Genomic DNA, 16,950 nt, shown 5'->3' on the forward strand with positions numbered 1-16,950 from the left:
TTTAAGTTCCTCTCTCCCTTTTGCCTCTTGATTTTCTACTAATCTTGAGATGCTTTTTGTGTCTTCTACTGTCCCCAAGGACCTGACGACACAATGCAAATTAATTTCTCCTCTAGTGAAATTTTTATGGCTTTCTATTGATAAGATAAGCGTTGTAGCATATAAATGTTCTGTAGCGAGATTCTTTTTGAAAAGAAAATCTTCTTCCTATACAAGCCTATTGCTCATTACAAGGTTGCTTATTATGCATTATTCCTCTATACATAGAAAGTTCACTGATGAGGTACATGAGCGATGACAAGATCCCCATCATTCAAGAGGAGTATTTAGTTAAAAGAGACACAGGCAAACGATCCAGGAAGAAGAGCGACAAGTTAAGCAGCCCAAACCATCCCATCAGCCATTATGCACTGCCAACACCAGTACACCTAGACGCTGTGCGACAGGATTCCCTGAGTACACCTTTGCCAGAAAACAACACCATCACCCTATACCACGTAAGTAAATTATGGCTTTAACTTTCTCTTGAGCAATCTCTGACACAATATCAATTAATTTTGTATTGAATAGTTCTGTTCACTCAGCTATGCCTTATTTTCATGATTCAAAAACAAGGAGAACTGCATCTAGTTTCAGAAACCACTGTTTTCTTAGCATCTGTGGCAACATAAAAGAAATTTTAAAATGATAATTTTTTTAAAGTAACAAGAGGGGGTTACTAGCAGATGAAGTGTCTCTGTTTTTCCTTCAGCAATCTCACATAATGTTTAGCAAGACCAAATGTTACTCTCAGTGGACAATTAATCTTCACTCTCCCAGAACTTTAACTTTTAACCAACAGATATATGAAAGTCTCTGAGTACAAAGTGAGAATCTGCAATTGGCAAAGTGAGGTTTGAATGCAAACTTTTCATAATTTTTTTAATATTACTGAGTATCCTTAGTTGACATTCCTTCTAGACCATTAACAGTTTAAATGGTGAAAAGACAGAATTAAAGGCTCTTGGAATGCAGTCAGTATTTGTAAGAAAATGATCAGTTGATAGCATAAACAGACATAAATGAATATGATATGATAGCCGTTAAAATGACATGGTTGAAAAGTGACCAAGGCTGGGAACCATGCATTAAAAATTATTTGACATTTCAGAAGGACAGGATGAAAGGAAAGGGAGGTGTCGTAGCTCTGTCAATAAAGGATGTGATCAGTACAGTAGTGAGAAATGACCTTGTTTCAGAGGCTCAAGATGTAGAATCAGGAGATGAGAAATAGCAAGAGGAAGAAGTCACTGATGGGAGTAGTTTATAGATCCCTTAATAGTAGCTACACTGTAGGATAGAGCATAAACCATGAAAAAATGGGGGCTTGTAAGAAAAGTACTGCAATAAAAGTGGGTGATTTTAATCTGCATATAGACTAGACAAAACAAATTGACAAAGGTAGCCTTGAGGACGAGTTCATAGAGTGTATTCGGGACAGTTTCTTAGAACAGTATGTTCTGGAACCAACCAAAGAACAGGCAATATTAGACATGGGGATGTGTAATGAAACAAGATTAATTAAGATCGCTTAGTAAAGGATCTTGTACGCAAGAATTATGAAACCATGATAGAATTTTGCATTAGGTTTGAAGGTGAGAAATTTGGATCTGAAATTAGTGTCTTAAACTTAAATAAAGGGAATTACAAAAGTTTGAAGACAAAGTTGGCTAGAGTCGACTGTGAAAATAGGTTAAAAGGTAAGAGTAGATAAGCAGTGGCTGACATTTAAGGAGGTATTTCATAACTCTCATCAAAGATGTATTCCATTGAGAAAGTAAGACTTTACAAGAAGAATGTGGTTAACTGAGAAGTTAAGGGTGGTATCAAATTGCAAGAAAAGGTGTACTATGCTATGAAGATCAGTGGTAGGCAAGACGATGGGAAAAATTTTAGAAATCAGCAAAGGATAGCTTTAAAAAATAATAAAGAGGGAGAAATTAGAATTGAGAGTAAACTAGCAAGAAATATAAAAACAAAGCTTCTACAAGTATATAAAAAGGATGACAGAAGCTAAAGTGAATGTTGGTCCCTCAAAGGATGAGAATCGACAATTGATAATAGGAGCAAGGAAATGGCAGAGACTTTGGACAAGCATTTTGCATCTGTTTTCACAGTAGAAGACAAGAAAAGCTTCCCAAGTATAGTAGAAAATCATGGGGCAAAGGGAAGGGAGGAACTTAAAACAATTCAGACCCCATGAAGCCTCATGGCGTCAAGTCAAACATGGGCAAGGGAACCTCCTGCTGATTATCACGTATTGCCCTCCCTCAGCTGATGAATCAATGCCATGAGGAAGCACTGAGGGTGGCAAGGGCGCAGAATGTACTCTGGGTGGGGGACTTCCATGTCCATCACCAAGAGTGGCTCGGTGGCACCACTACTGACTGAACTAGCTGAGTCCTAAATGACATAGCTGCTAGACTGGGTCTGCAGCAGGTGGTGAGGGAAACAACAAGAGGGAAAAACATACTCAACCTCATCCTCACCAACCTGCCTGCCACAGATGCATCTGTCCATGACAGTATTGGTAGGAGTGACCACCACATAGTCATCATGGAGACAAAGCCCTACCTTCACATTGAAGATACCGTCCGTCATATTGTATAGCATTAGCACTGTACTAGATGGGACAGATTTTGAACAGATCTAGCAACTAAAGACTGGACATCCATGAGACGCTGTGAGCCATCAGCAGCAGCAGAATTGTACTCAAACACAATCAAGTGTCCATCACCAAGAGCGGCTCGGTAGCACCACAACTGACCGAAATAGCCGAGTCCTAAATGACATAGCTGCTAGACTAGGTCTGCGGCAAGTAGTGAGGGAATCAACCTCATAGCCCAGCATATTCCCCACTCTACCATTACTATCAAGCCAAGCAATCAACCCTGGTTCAATGAAAAGCGCAGGAGGGCATGCCATGAGCACACTAGGCATACCTAAAAATTAGGTGCCAACCTGGTGAAGCTATAACACGGGACTGCTTGCATGCCAAACAGCATAAGCAGCAAGTGATAGACAGGCCTAAGCGAGCCCACAACCAACGGATCAGATCTAAGTTCTGCAATCCTGACACATCCAGTTGTGAATGGTGATGGACAATTAAACAACTCACTAGAGGAAGAGGCTCCACAGATATCCCCATCCTCAATGATGGAGGAGCCCAGCACATCAGTACAAAATATAAGGCTGAAGTATTTGCTGCAATCTTCAGCTAGAAGTGCCGAGCGGATGATCCATCTCGGCCTCCTCCTGAGGTCCCCTGCATCACAGATGCCAGTCTTCAGCCAATTCGATTCACTCCACGTGATATCAAGAAATGGCGGAAGGCATTGGATACTGCAAAGGCTACGGGCCCTGAAAACATTCTGGCAATAGTACTGAAGACTTGTGCTCCAGAACTTGCCGTGCCCCTAGCCAAGCACTTCCATTACAGCTACAACACTGGCGTTTATCCGACAATGTGGAAAATTGCCCAGGTATGTCCTGTCCACAAAAAGCAGGACAAATCGAAACCGGACAATTACCGCCCCATCAGTCTACTCTCGATCATCAGTAAAGTAATGGAAGGGGTCATCATCAGTGCTATCAAGCAGCAACAGCTTAGAAATAACCTACTCACTGACACCCAATTTGGGTTGCGCCAGGGCCACTTAGCTCTGACCTCATTACAGCCTTTGTTCAAATGTGGACAAAAGCTGAGCTCCCAGGGTGAGGTGAGAGTACTGCCCTTGACATCAAGGCTGCATTTGACCGAGTGTGGCATCGAGGAGCCCTAGCAAAACTGGAGTCAATGGGAATCGGGGAAAGCTCTCCTGGTTGGAGTCATACCTAGCACAAAGGAAGATGGTTGTGGTTGTGGTTGTTGGAAGTCAGTCATCTCAGCTCCAGGACATCACTGCGGGTGTTCCTCAGGGTAGTGTCCTCAGCCCAACCTGCTTCAGCTGCTTCATCAAAGACCTTCCTTCCATAGGTTAGAAGTGGGGATGTTCACTGATGACTACACAATGTTCAGAACTGTTAGCAACTCCTCAGAAGCAGTCCATGTCCAAATGCAGCAACACCTGGACAATATTGAGGCTTGGACTGACAAGTGGCAAGTAACATTCACGCCACACAACTATCAGACAATGACAATCTCCAGCAAGAGAGAATCTAACCATCACCCCTTGATGTTCAATGTCAATACCATCACTGAATCCCCCACTATCAACATCCTGGGGGTTAACGTTGACCAGAAACTGAACTGGACTAGCCATATAAATACTGTGGCTACAAATGCATGTCTGAGGCTAGGAATCATGCAATGAGTAACTCACCTCCTGACTCCCCAAAGTCTATCCACCATCGACAAGGCACAAGTCAGAAGTGTGATGGAATACTCCCCACTTGCCTGGATAAGTGCAGTTCCCACAATGCTCATGATGTTTGACACCATCCAGGACAAAGTTGCCCACTTGATTAGTACCACATCCACAAACATTCACTCCCTTAACCACTCATGCACAGTAGCAGCAGTGTGTACCATCTACAAGATGCATTGCAGGAATTCACCAAGGCTTCTTAGATAGCACTTTCCAAACCCATGGCCACTACCACCTAGAAGGACAAGGGCAACAGATAGATGGGAACACCCCCACCTGGAAGTTCCCCTCCAAGTTACTCACCATCCTGACTTGGAAATATATCACCGTTCCTTCAATATTGCTGGGTCAAAATGATGGAATTCCCATCCTAACAGCACTGTAGATGTACCTACACCACAAGGACTGCAGTGTTTCAAGAAGGCAGCTCACAACCACCTTCTCAAGGGCAACTAGGGATGGGCAATAAATGCTGGCCCAGCCGGCGAAGACCACGTCCCCAGAATGAATTAAAATAATCACCATCACTGGAGAAAAAGTGTTTGGAAAACTAATGGGACTAAAGGCTGACAAGTCCACAGGACCTGATGACCTACATCCTCAGGTCATAAAAGATATGGTGGATGTAATATTCCAAAATTCCCTCGGTTCTAGAAAGGTCCCTGAGGATTGAAAAACTGCAAATGTGACACTTTAACTCAAGAAAGGAGGGAGGTAGAATGGAGGAAAATTTAGGCCAATTAGCTCACTATCTATCATTGAGAAAATTGTGGAATCCATTATTAAGGAAGAAGTATCAGGGTATTTAGAACAGCAAAATACAGACAATGTACAGTTTACATTGTCTTATGAAAGGGAAATCTTGTTTTATGAAAGGGAAATCTTGTTTAACAAATTTATTAGAGTTCTTTGAGGATCTAGCAGGAAGGGTAGATAAAAGGAAACTAGTAAATGTAGTGTACCGTATTTTGAAAAGGCATTCAGAAAGATGCCACATAAAAGGTTACTACACAAGATAAGAGTTCATGGTGTAAGGGATAATACATTAGCTTTGAAAAAAGATTAACTAACTAATGGAAACAGAATCAGGATAAATGTGCCATTTTCAGGTTGGCGAACATTATCAAGTGGAGGTCGGTGCTGGAGCTTCAACTATGAATAATCTTTATTAATGACAATCTGCTCTTGATGAAATCTGCTCTCAATGAATTTTGACAAAAATAGAGTGTCATGAAGAATGGGAATCACTTCTTGTATGAATATTACTGTTGGATATGTTCAGAGAAAAAGCTACAATCTATCAGATGCAAGACAAATCGGCTCCTGAACTTGTTTGCACCTTTATCTATAAGAGCTTTTAACAGGAGTTTGACGTATGGATGAGGACATGCACTCAGGGCAAGATGCACTAACTGATTATTTTATGCATTGGAATAGTTTTTAACACATATTTTAATTAAAGTTAGATCTCTGTGTAATTTTCTTCCTTTTAATGTTATTATTCATTTATATGTAATCTTGACTGTTGCTGAAAAAAGATTTTTTGTCAAAGCTTTTTGTCTTGCACTCATCAGGACAATTTGCAAGAATACCAATGATAAAGGGAACAACAATTTATACTATATGAGAAGAGAATGCTTATTGATTGGCAAATGGACTCTGCTTTGTAGCAGTGTTGTCATGGTGAATGCACCAATTAATTCTGACTGACAGTTAACAGCCAAGCATTGTTTGAAACTTAAACCAGGTAGCTTGACACTGATTGGTCAAGGCATTGCCTTGAGGAATGAATCTGCGAATGGCTGTCACATTTTATTTAGCTGAAACAGGTGCAATATGTGTACATATTTTTTCTGTCTGCAAAGAACAGGGCCCTGTGTATTCATATATGTAGATTATTGAAAATGTAAGATTCTGAGGAGGCTAGATGCTGAAAGGATGTTTCCTCATGTGGGGAATCTAGAACCAAGGGACATTGTTTCAAAATAAGGAAAATTGTGGAGGAACTGCATCTTTCGGAGGATCGTTATTCTTTGGAATTTTACCCCAGATGGCATAGGGGGCCGCATCATTGAACATACTTAAGGTTGAGTTAGACAAGATTTTTGATCTACAAGGAAGTCAAGGGTTATGGGGATCACGCAGAAAAGTAGACTTAAGGCCACAACCTGACCAGTCATGATCTTACTGAATAGTGGAACAGGATTTAGGGGCAGAATGGCCTACTTCTGTTCCTATTTCTTATGACCATCAATTTCAAAGTTGTCAGTCACAGGATCTTATGTGCTCCTATGCTAACGTTCTTATGTAGTAGGACTTGCACAAAACCAGAGGCTCAAACAATTCCATTCCTAGTCCTTGCAACTGCTTACAACATAGCTTCATCTCCAAATGGGAGTTCATATTAGAAATCATTTTGAATTTGTATACAATTGTGTAAAATTATGAATTGCAATCAATAGTAAGGACAATAAAATTGATGGAAGAAATTCTTGATCAGTCAGTACATTAGGGACCCCAACATAACATTGCAGTGAGGAAGTCTGTGGCTAGAAAAGTGGTTAGATGGCACTGTGGTGGAATAGAAAACCTTGAGCACTCTCTCTTAATAACTTGCTTTGATTCATTTTGTATTGCTGATTGCATCACCAGTATAAAACCTGCTACATCATTTGCTATAGCCTTAAGTATAACAGTTTATGTTGTTGTGCTCCCTGGTCCCAATGCTGACAAACAAAATTGCCCAAACTGCTGATAGTTGTTCTTTTTTATTTTAAAGATAAGTAGAACACATAAACTGCAGTCACATTATAATGAGTGGACCATTTTATAATTCATGTTAGCTCATGCCTGATTCATCTATTATTAATCAGATCGTTACATTGTACTGGGCTAAAATAAATTGTAGAATTAAGGAGCTGAGCACACACATGATGTAGACAGAGTAATAGTATTGACTTATATTATGATTTGGTCTCTAAACCTGTTGGGGAACACCTAGTTGCTGATATTCCTAATTTTGCATAACCACAAGACTAATTTAATTGGCTTTATGGAATGTGATCATAATCCCCATGAGAAGCTACATTTCACCATGCCACTTAATCAATTGTTACAGCAGGAGCAATAAACCCACCTAGCTTTTCTTTTTACTCTGGTCTGTCTATCTCATTTTCACCTTCTTTCTCTCTTTAAAAAAAACTAATACTGTATCTACACCTAACAAAATTAAAATAGCATCAAAACATTGAGGGGCATAGTGTTAAGCAAGTGATTGGTGTAGTGTATTTGAGCATTGCCCTTCCACCTGCTTTGTCCCAGGTCATGAAAATAAGGATAGAGACAGAATAAATTTACTACAAAACCCTCAATGCATTAAGATATGACTCCAAGGACCACAGCATGAATGAAATTTGTTCTAAGCAATAACTAAGACTACAGCATAAACAGAAGAAAATAGTGCACCACTTCACAAGGTTTATTTATCCAACCAGCTAACTAAATGTCTAATTGCACTTCTGGCTTTATCGCTTCTGTTTATCAGTACATTTCCCTCCCTGAAAAATACTGCAGTCAACAGGAACCAGATGTTTGTTCTTAAATAAGCTCCTCGAGGTGATTTGCAATGTTGCCTATCCATTGCCAAGTTATTGGCACCCCATCATGACTGGAGAAGAACTTCAAGAAGGAAGGGCAGATTGCAATTGTTGTTGTCCAACTAAGAACCAATGATATAGGGGAATGAGGTTCACCTGAGTTAGTTTGAAGAGTTATGAATTAAAAAGCAGAACCTCAAAAGGTAAAAATCTCCAAATTATTGCCTGAGCCACATGCAAATTGGCAGATGAGCAGACAGATTAAAAGTTTAAATGTGTGCCTGAAAGAGCGGTGTGGGAGGCAGGAGTTTTAATTCACTGAACATTAGCACCAGTGTTAAGGAAAGACGGAGCTGTTCTGTTGAGGCAGGCTCCACTTAAACCAGGTTGGGAATAGGGGCCAAGCCACTAACTAGGGTGGGAGATAGATAGTTTTAGCTAATAAAGGGACAGAGGGCTCAGATAAGGGCAAATGTGAGACATGGTTGTGAGATGACTAAGGTTGGGAACTAAGTATTTCAAGTTACATGACTTTTAGAAAGATATGCAAAATGGAAAAGAATTTAATCTGGAATGTATGGCTATGTTGAGTTTTCAAACACTGCATTGAAGAAAGAAGCTTTTAATAGGTACAAAAGGAAATGAATGTGGTCAGGCATTTACTTTCATATTTCATTTTCGAAGTAGGATATGTCATCAGTAAATGTTAACTAATTTGTTAGTTCATAAGAGTGAAACTCCACAAACAAAACAAAAACAAAAATACCTGGAAAACTCAGCAGGTTTGACAGCATCTGCGGAGAGGAACACAGTCAACCTTTTGAGTCCGTATGACTCTTCAACAGAACTAAGGAAAAATAGAGCCCTCTATCAAGCTCTACCTGACCCACCCCCTCTTAAACCAGCTTATATTTCACCTCTTTTTTATTTTTCCTTAGATCTGTTGAAGGGTCATACAGACTCGAAACGTTAAGTGTGTTCCTCTCCACAGATGCTGTCAGACCTGCTGAGTTTTTCCAGGTATTTTTGTTTTTGTTTTGGATTTCCAGCATCCGCAGTTTTTTGCTTTTATCTCCACAAACAAAGTTGTTCCCTTAATTCAAAAAGATATATGTAATTCATGGCTAACAATGGTGCGTTTCTGTTCATTCTATAGGTTCCAGATTTAGTCATGGGAATTTTAAAATATCCATCTGTGCTGATGTTTGTTTTGTAGGATTCAATGGGCTTGCTGATACATCGATGCTGAATTTACTCAATCCTTCATTTTTTCATTTAAAACAGTTTTTATATTCAAGCTGTTTCTGTCTGAATTCAGGAGAACCGGCATCCAGGAAGCAATTACTGGGCAGGATTTTTTGGTTGGTGGGGTTTCCTGATTTCCCCCACCAAAAAAGTCAGTGCGGAATACATTAATTGATTGGAGACAGTACTTTCACCCTTCACTCAGGGTTGACCAGCAGCTCTGTAGTCCCAATGGCGCAACCGGGAGTGGTGGCCACTGCCAGGGCTACAGGCAGACCCTAAATTCTAAGTGTCGGGAGCCCACCACAAAGTCTACGGGTCTCATGGCAGGGCCAGGAGGGGAGGCCCCTGGGGACAGAGTGGGGATCAATTTGGAAAGGTCAGTGGGTGAGGGTGGAACTGGGCAGGGCAAATCTTGTGGGAGGCCCTGATCGGGAAAGGGGGCCAGTGATGGAGGTACCCCGCCACCCTTTCCCACATGAGGCCAGAGCAGGCTTACCTGCTGGATGTCCACCCATCCCTGACCACCTCCTGCCAGCCTCAAAATTGCAGCTGTGCTGATAACAGCCTTAAGTGGCCAATAATTGGACATTTAGAGACCTCCATTGGGGCAAGGGCACATACGCCACCCTAGGCCTTGCTTAATTCGATTTCTACCAGGTCGAGAGCAGGTAGCTGGGCAGCAGACCCACTAGCAGAGGCTGTAAAATTCTGCTCCTGATGTTTAAACCTTTGTTTTTGAAGCAGAACCTTGCGGTGTGAACCATAGGGGAGCCTTTGCCTGAGACACAACATAAAATACAAGAGCCAGCATAATAACAGCTCTAGTATCAAGGCAGTGAAATTAGTGTTCATTCCCATGGAACAACAGTTTACGGTTGCAAAAAATTAGTATTAAGAAAAACGCCTTCGTGTCTTTAAGTAAAATAAATGACACCTTAATAGAGTGGCCTATTTTTCCTGGGAGTTTGATTCTTAAGTGATCACCAAAATCCATCATAAGCCATTAAGAAAGCATGCAGAAAAACCCAAAATAGAAGAAAATTAATTCTTCATTAACTTGAAAGTAAAGACATTAAAAATATTTAAAAATAATAAGTCTCGTTAGGCAATGTGATAAAACTGTCTGGGCCTTAAATTATAGTCTAGTCCCAGGAGTAGTGCTTACCATTTTTGATTTCTAAAAGAACTGCTATTAATCTTTTGGGCTGTACATTCCTGGTGCTGTAACCTATTTCCTGTCAGTTATGGTCTGCTTAGAAATAGTTAGCATTAAAAAAACCGTGAGATTGGACGTTTTCATCAGTTGTGGTAATAACCTCAAACAGGTTAAATTTTAAAGATAGGTTCAAAAGCACTCTCTGATACCTAAGGTTTCCAAGGCTTCACCAGATTTACCATATGGACTACAGGTGCAGGTTAAATATCAGTACCTAATCTCACCAAGCTTTTATGAGGTGCTGAATATTCTGGTGGCCATTCTGAGCATGTACAGTTCATTTAAATATTTTCATACCATTGATAAAAGGCCTTGCACCAAGCTTTACACCCTTAAGTGAGGCTTTGTCCACTGCAAAAGCTTCACCTATAAAAACCAGATGTAGGAAAATCCCAGCATCTGACTGAAGCAGATTTCAGGAAGGGAAATTTATGTCCTTTATAAACTTATTTTGGAGCCTTTTTAAGTTTGCGCTGTTTTATTTTGCTCCATGAATTATTGGTTTTTTGCTGGGTAGTTCTCCATGTTCTTTAGCTGAAACTTTTTCATTATTCCTGGTTACTGCTGGTTTTGACATCATATGTTACAAAGAGTTCGGCTTGGTATTTCTTTGTGGATTCCAATGTACAACATACTGAGAGGAAAAACAGGAGTTCTTTAGGGGCAAACAAATGGAGCTGTAATGGTCCTTAAGGCATTTTGCTATACCTCTCAATCTTAGATATGCATCCATGTCAGAGGAAACCATTCTTAGGCATTTCTGCTTCATAGGGTAGGATGCCATAGTTGGATCATCCCCTGTACAGTAACCTGCATAAAATCTGATTCAAGAATGACTTTTCCCATAGAAGTGAATCTTTCATGTGACCAATGGTTGCCAAATCTAGTTGGATGCATTCCAGAGCCACCGCCTCCAACTATCCTACCCAGGCAAACAGCCTTCTGTCCCCATGGCCAATACTTTTAGACTAACAAACAGAAGTGTTGAAACAAAGCATGTTTTTTAATACACCTATACTTCTTCCCCCCAGGTTGCACACAGCAGTGTATGGGAAATTAATCTTTAATTCCTGAAAGCTCTACAGCAGTCCTGGAAAGTTGACAACCCTAAATGCAACCAGATCCTTATAAGGCATACCAGGAGACAGCTGCAATATCTGACAGACTACAATGCACAGGTGTATCAAGCAAGTGGCAGATGGGGTGGAGCCACATCATCATTCTCCCTCTGGAAAGGATCTATCAGTTAGTCAGGATGCCCAGCGCTACAAGGGTTGTTAGATTTAATTAAATGTGAAGTATTACAAATGAGAGCTTCAGAACCCTTCATATCAACTCCACAGTCATCATGAACAGAAAGGGTTTGCACTCAGCCAGACATTAAAGATCCCTTGGTGCTATTTAAAGAACATCAGAGGAATTCTCCCCTGTGTCCTGGCCAGCATTTATCCCTCAACCAACACCTAAAACTGATTATCTGGTCATTATCTCATTGCTTGTGTACAAATTGGCTGCTGCATTTTCTACATTACTACACTTCAGAAATAATTCATTGGCTGTGAAGTGCTCTGAGACATCCTGAAATTGCAAAATGTGCTACATAAATAAAAGCGCTTCCTTTTTTTCCCCTTCGATTAGTTTTCATATGATACCTAACCACAGAAACCTCTGTATCAATGGTGCTTCACCAGGAAACAGGAGTGGTGTGTTCGCTTTGCGGCAAGTTCTATTATTTTAAGAAGAAGAAACATCAGGGAGATGGTTGTTAGGAGAACAAAGCTACCCTCCCTCTGCATCCATAGTTACTGGTCGCACTGTAAAATCCCCTAACTGTAGAGGACCAGTATGTTTTGGGAACCATTTGCTCTTCCTTGGCCAGCTTTTTCAGCTTCAAAAAGCAAATTTTTCCATTACAGCTTGCACACAATGAGAGGTTTGTGAACAGGGACAATGCTTCAAATGGTGCCTCCCAATGGTTGCAGACATTCTCAATCTGATGCACCTTGGGGTCTTTTATGGTGTGAAAGATTCTCTACAAAAAGCAAGTTGTTGTTGATGGGCCAAGCAAGAAATGTGTACAAAAATGAAGATCATACTTACTTCTGTATTTCTGGTGCCAACAAATTGTTTTCTTGTCTACACGCAGGTACAAGGGAACTTGGTGATTGCAGCTGGCACCTATACTTTTAATTGGGAATAATTTCAGCTTCAAAGAGAGGTCACCCTAAAAGGAGTAAAGTGGTCCACCTGTATCATTGTGGATAACTGTTCCACTTTTCTATCCACAACATCCCCATTTGAGGCAAGCTGCAACTCCTGAAGATCTATTGCCTTATCAGATTTTACCTTGTTTAAATGTGCACCAAGCAAATGCCTCCTCCCTGAGGTTCAGCACCCAAATCTGAATGTGGTGCTCTAGACAGGATCTGACCAAGGCTGTACAACTGAGGCATCACCTCGTCATTTCTGAATTCCAATCCCCTTGAGATAAAGGCCAATATTCCATTAGCCTTTTTGAGTTTTTCTCTCCCCCACCGTAAAAACAGATACAAAGTACTAATTTAACAAGTCTACTATTTTTGTTTTAGCCATTATAGTTTCACCTGCATCTGTCATTAGTGGCCTCCCATTTCCCTTTACTACTCTCACTATTAATATATTGATAAAGACATTAGATATGATCATCTCTTGCCTGTACCTCTGATTGTAGCCCTTTGTTTTTTATAGCTCTCCCAGTCTGCTGGATGTTCACATTTGCCTTTGTGCAAGCTTTTTTTAACTTGATACCGTCTCTTATCTCGTATAATGCAGTATGTTAGTGGCAGATGGTTTCCTCCTGTGCCTCGTTGGTGATTAGTTCATCTGTTCAGGGAATTGATTAAATGGTTGGAGCCTGCTGATTGCATAAAGCTAATCTTTTCTTATGCATTAAAATTAAGCTATTGGATGACAAAGCACAGAAGGTAGAATCCATGAGATGCAACATGTGTATTTTTGTCACACAGCTACTGACCATTGCAGGTTTCTTTGCAAAGCATAGACACTTGAATGAATATCACAGTAGTTTAATACATTTGTAGGTACCAAGGCCATCATCAATAATTTCAGCAAGTGCAACTACCAATTGATAACCATTATTTATATTTATATTCATAATATCTTGCAAATGGAACAATTGAAAACAATGTAACTCCATAAATGTCTCAGTACAAATAAGCTACATATTTTGTTTTAGCTATGAAATAGATCTGAAAGTGACCTTATAATAATATCTGCTCATTAATAATTTTTTAACCCAGGCTGAAGCATTTATGCATAATTTTCTCAAGAGTACTGGGGTAGTACAGATGAATTAACAGAAATGCTTACTTTATAACATGGACCCATTAAATCTCAACTGCAGCCCAGGAGAGCCAGATGATCTTTACTCAAGACGATCTGTCCCTTTTCCTCCTAAGGAGCAGGATCACTCTGGATACAATTTTCCACTCCCCCCACAGCGGGTTTAATCGCGGGGGGGGGAAGCAATGTGGTGGGAGCTGAAAAATCGGTTTCCCACTGGTGTGGAATGACGCCGGGAATATGGGGGCGGATATGTCAGCACTCGCTTGGAAGAAGGCCTGGGACAAGCTGCGGAGATTGGAAGATGGAGGCCACCATGGACCCAGGAACACCATGTGCAGCAGTGGGTGGGTGGAGCATCAACCGCGTGGATCTGGTAGCTGCAGCAGCTTCCAGAAGGTGAATCTTCATGCTGCAGGCGGACAGCTGCATGAGGTACTGTTGGGCAGCGATGGTCTGTGCTGGGGTGAGGGGATTGTATCAGGGAGGAGAGGAATGAAGAGGTAGAGCAGGTGTGGAGGCCTAAACGGGGAGGGGGGGGGGGTGGGGGGGAGGGGGGGGGGGGGGGGGTACGAGGGAGAAGTTGGGGATGGTAGAGGAAAGGGAGAGATGCTGCGGAGGTTGTGGAATGGGTGAGCCAGTGGAGGTGGGAAGGGCCATGCTGGAGTGTGGGCTTTGCGGGGGTGAAGGGTGTTGTGCAGGTGTGGATGGGTATGGGGGTGGAATAAAAGTGTCAGTAGCAATGTGGATACAAAATTGGCTGAGGGATAGGAAACAGAAAGTAGTGCTTAATGGGTATTTTTCGGGCTGGAAGAAGGTTTGTAGTGGAGTTCCCCAGGGATTGGTATTGGGATCCTTGCTTTTCCTGATATATATATAAATGATCTAGATTTTGGTATGCAGGGGACAATTTCAAAATTTGTGGATGACACAAAACTTGGGAGGATTTTAAATTGTGAGAAGGACAGTGTAGAACTTCAAAAGGACATTGACACATTGGTGGAGTGGGCAGACTGGCAGATGAAGTTCAATGCGGAGAAGTGTGAGGTGATGCACTTTGGTACAAAAAACATGGAGAGACAGTATAAAATAAAGGATACTATTGTAAAGGGTGTGCTGCATGAGACATCTGGCTGTATATGTACATAAGTCATGAAAGGTGGCAGGAGAGGTAGAGAGGGCTGTTTCTAAAGCATACAGTATTCTAGGCTTCATTAATAGGAGCATAGAATATAAGAGCAGTGAGATTATGATGGACTTATATAAGACACTGGTTAGACCTCAGCTGGAGTATTGTGTACATTTCTCGGTGCCAGGCTGCAGGAAGTATGTGAACGCATTGGAGAGAGTGCAGAAGAGGTTTATGAGAATGGTTCCAGGGATGAGACACACCAATTACGAGGAAAGATTGGAGAAGTTGGGACTGTTTTCCTTTGAGAGGAGAAGGCTAAGAGGAGATTTGATAGAAGTTTTCAAAATCATGAGGGATCTGGACAAAGAAACTGTTCCCGCTCGTAAACGGATCGAGAACCAGAGGGCGCAGTTTTAAAATGTTTTGCAAAAGAAACAAATGCGAAGTGAGGGGAAACTTTTTCACACAGCGAGGAGTTAGGGTTTGGGATGCACTGCCTGGAAGTGTGGTGGAGGGAGGTTCAATTGAGGCATTCAAGAGGGCATTGGATGATTATTTTTAGAGAAACAGTATGCAGGGTTATGGGGAAAAGACAGGAGATTGGCACTAAGTTAAAATGCTCAGAGAGCTGGTGAGATTCACTGGGCCGAATGGCCTCCTCCCAAGCTGTAACAATTCTGTGATTATGTGTGAGTTATGAATGGGCATGGTGGGGTGTGCAGGTGAGAATGGGCATGGAGGTATGGAGGTGTGATTGAGCATGGAGGGGGTTGTGCAGGTGTGATTGAGCATTGAGGGTGTTGTGCGGGTGTGAATGGACATGGAGAGTATGCAGGTGTGACTGGACATGGGGAGTATGCAGGTGTGAATGGACATGGAGAGTATGCAGATGTGACTGGACATGGGGAGTATGCAGGTGTGACTGGACATGGGGAGTATGCAGGTGTGAATGGACATGGAGAGTATGCAGATGTGACTGGACATGGGGAGTATGCAGGTGTGACTGGACATGGGGAGTATGCAGGTGTGAATGGACATGGAGAGTATGCAGATGTGACTGGACATGGGGAGTATGCAGGTGTGACTGGACATGGGGAGTATGCAGGTTTGAACAGGCATGAAGAGGATGGGGAGAAGATGGGAAAGGGGTTCAGAGGTAGGGGTCTGTGGTGTTAACTGATGAGTCCTGCGGGGCATACTGAGGGAATCGTTGATAGGATAGGATGGTGAGAGTTAAAGGGGGCAATGAGAGCCGGTAGGGTGGGAGGGTGAGGGTTCGGCGATGATGGGTGAAGGGGTGCTGAGGGTTGTTGGAGGGGATACAGAAGGAAAAAACAGATTTTAGGGGTTGTCAGAATGAGTGGGGGAGTAGATCTACTGTCACATGGGTGGGCTGCCACGGGAAGGTAGAGGACGTGGACATTCACCTGCACAGGTCAGAGGGTGATGGGGGTGGGCTGAAGGGTAACCATGGGACGGTCATGTGTGACACCTGGGGTATCAATGGTTATGGGGCGGGCAGGTTGTGGGTCATGGGGATGAGTAAAGGTGTTGGACTGGACCTCGAACGTTACACAAACCATGGGTGCTTGCAATGATGAAGAGCCTCATGGTTGAGATCTCAAAACGCTGCAGTCGGGTCATCAGGGGTGGGCAGAGATGCAGGTCATCTCAACTGGACAACTGAAGGGGAACCTCAGCAAGTAGTACTTACAATGCTAGGGCATTAGAACAGATGAGAGTGTGAAGGGCAAAGTCTCAGTGTGCGTGGGAGACTTTTTGCACATGGCTCACAAGGGCCCTGGCAAAGACCTTTGCCTCCTTGTGCATGGATGATCCCGGGGGACATAGCCTCAGTCTGGGGTGTCCCTCTGAAGATGGTGGGGCGGGGAGAGTGGGGGAGGTCAGCTTAAGGGCGGTGACTCACAAAAAAGCCATATCAGACCTCATTAAAGTGTAAGTGTACTCTATTTACAAAAGTGTCTTTAACAATCATCATGCACCTGTGCA

The 16,950-nt window shown here is 42.1% G+C and overlaps 1 protein-coding gene across 4 annotated transcripts in view; it reads left to right on the plus strand.

Annotated features, from left to right (window-relative positions):
* Positions 1-16,950, plus strand: part of cnksr2a (connector enhancer of kinase suppressor of Ras 2a) — a 580,037-nt gene that overhangs the window by 424,200 nt on the left and 138,887 nt on the right. For all 4 annotated transcript variants that reach the window (XM_041211522.1, XM_041211523.1, XM_041211524.1 and 1 more), the window contains one exon: positions 268-497. In XM_041211522.1, coding sequence (XP_041067456.1) covers positions 268-497 — 230 coding nt within the window. The remainder of the gene's footprint in view (positions 1-267; positions 498-16,950) is intronic.

Source organism: Carcharodon carcharias, chromosome 18 (assembly GCF_017639515.1).
Source record: "Carcharodon carcharias isolate sCarCar2 chromosome 18, sCarCar2.pri, whole genome shotgun sequence".
NCBI lineage: Eukaryota > Metazoa > Chordata > Chondrichthyes > Lamniformes > Lamnidae > Carcharodon > Carcharodon carcharias.